Source organism: Asparagus officinalis, unplaced genomic scaffold (assembly GCF_001876935.1).
Source record: "Asparagus officinalis unplaced genomic scaffold, Aspof.V1 AsparagusV1_Un189, whole genome shotgun sequence".
Lineage (NCBI taxonomy): Eukaryota > Viridiplantae > Streptophyta > Magnoliopsida > Asparagales > Asparagaceae > Asparagus > Asparagus officinalis.
In genome coordinates, this window is record NW_017972455.1 from 5249 (window position 1) to 7600 (window position 2352).

The window sequence follows — 2352 nt, forward strand, 5'->3', positions numbered from 1 at the left end:
TTGGAGCAAGCAGAGGGAATGGGGGAGTGCTGCGAGTCACCAACTTCGGAGCCGGGGTGTGGGGCTTCTTTGAAGAATCTGTACATGTTGACAGGTGGAAGGTTGAGGAGAGGAGGGTGATGGTGGCGCGGAAGGTGCGGAGCTGGTGGAGGAGGTGGTCGGGGACGACGAAGGCGGAGGTGGAGGAGGAGGCGAGTAAGGAAGAAGGAGAAAGAGAGCGCGAGGAGGAGAGGTGGTAGAAGGAGAGGATGTTCGTGGCCACCATAGCGAGCAGGAGGTTGAGGCCCATTCTCACTCCCATTCTCTTGTTGCCCTTCATTGATTTTCTGTGAGGGAACAGAAAACCCACGGGACTATTAGTCCCATGGGTTTTGTGTGTCTTGTTTAGGTCGCGATTAGCGACCACTAAATACACGGGACTAGTAGTCCTGTGTATTTTAAAACCCATATTTTGTAAAATCGACATCTTTTTGGCCAATGTTGGTGAGCTGGTCACAAAGAGGTCGATTTTACTAAATGTTTAACAAAACGGTCGTTTTTGCTAAGTATTTATCAAATTGGGTCTATCTCAAAAAATTCTCCGAATTATTCTGAGTCTGACCTGTGACATCTAATCTCTTTATTGCTAAATCAGATCGATTTCATGGTCAATTTTGCATTGCATAACTTTTGATCAGGATGGTTTACAGAATGCACGACCTATTAAATTCAAACTCTTCAGAAGATGGATTAAATCCGTCGGCTTTTCTTTATTGAAATACTTTGTTTTCCTGAAATGCTATCATTTTGTGATTGTTTCAGAGCGCACTAAAGAACCTTACATAAGTTTGTGTTTTAATTTGTCATTTTTTATGTTTACTTTCTTATATTCTTTTGTTTTAGTGTGACTCTTTATTGTCATGTCTGTATAGAGATCTTTAATGACTTTTCCTAGGCTTCAAATTGGTTTTTTTCGATATTAGTCCCTTAAATCGTTCATATTTTGAAATTAGTCCCTCAAATCACTGTAATTGCTATTAGGTTCCCCAATTCTCATAAGTTGTTTCAAATCGATCCCTCTATTGCTACTTCTACTCTTGATTTGAGGGGCTAATTTCAAACTAACTTAAGTATTGGGGTATCTAGTAGCAATTTCGAGGTACCGATTTGAAAAAAACGTACGAATTAAGCAACCTAATAGCAAGTTCAATGATTTGAGGGTCTAATTTCAAGGTATGAAAGATTTAAGAGACTAATACCAAAAAGTCCCGAATTTCAATAATGTCGAAAACCTCTTTTTCCTGTTTTCCACCAGATGCAAAGATATTCTACTTAAGTTTGCTGGGTTTTCTGGTATTAGAACAAGACCTGACAGTGCTACTGATTCCAGTCTGATCAAAAGAATAAGACCTAGTTGCCTCCGGTTTGCATTACTGGTTCAGGAGTAATTAGATCATAGTTGAAGAAGCTTCTAGTAATTTCACGTGGCCTACGCCAAAAGCTTGGGATACAGGCTTGTTGTTGTTGATATGACATGCCATGGTGAATCACTTTGACTTGAAAAATAAGATTTTCTTTGTTCTTGTCTAGTCTAGGTCTGACATTTTTGTACTGGGATACAAATCGCTCTCTTTGCACCATGCTCCTGACTCAAAGATATATCATATTACATTTTTAAAGCTTTTTTTTATCAGCATTCTAGGCCATTTGTAGTGATTATTATGGATATATCTCCAATTTTGAAGTTATCTTTTGTTGAGCGCTTGAATGGAATTGGGGTCTCTGAACATTTAGTGGAGAGATAGAAAGTAAGGTGATTGGCTACTTTTTTTTTTAATTTTAAAACTACTACACCAATTTTTTTGGGAAATTGAGTTTGATGCTCATTCTTAGCAGGATCTAGTGGGCGTGATATTTGCATGTTAGTACATAATGCTGGATGATTTTTACTCGCTTCTATTATGTATATGTGGACAAGGCCTCATATTGATAATTTCATTCAGGTTCGATCAAAGTTAGCATCTTTAGATGGAATTGTACCCTCCAGTCATGGTTTTATGATAAGTAGCTCAGGCATGAAGAACGTATGGCTTTCAATGGACCACCAATCCATTCTATGGTGTAATCAACTAGTTGTACAGGTAATCAATAGAGCACAACATTTAGCACTTTGTTTCCTCGAGTTTACTACTTTTCTTTTTCTGTAGTGAACTTTTTTTCCTTCCAGGTTTCACATACTCTTCTTAGTTTGATAAATCCTGAAAGTGGGCATCCTTTCCCAAGCTCAAAAAAAAGGCTCATTGTTTTTACCAAAATGCTGCAAAGTGGTATTCCTCAGAGTTTGAATTGGAAGAGACATGTGCATCCATCTTG

General features: G+C 38.5%; 1 protein-coding gene across 1 annotated transcript in view; it reads left to right on the forward strand.

Moving 5' to 3' along the window:
• LOC109827416 (GPI inositol-deacylase-like) overlaps positions 1-2347 on the forward strand; it is a gene marked incomplete at its 3' end in the record, with an annotated part of 7219 nt that extends 4872 nt beyond the window's left edge. The window contains exons 5-6 of the mRNA XM_020394429.1: positions 1983-2120; positions 2207-2347. Coding sequence (XP_020250018.1) covers positions 1983-2120; positions 2207-2347 — 279 coding nt within the window. The remainder of the gene's footprint in view (positions 1-1982; positions 2121-2206) is intronic.
• Positions 2348-2352: the final 5 nt, after the last annotated feature.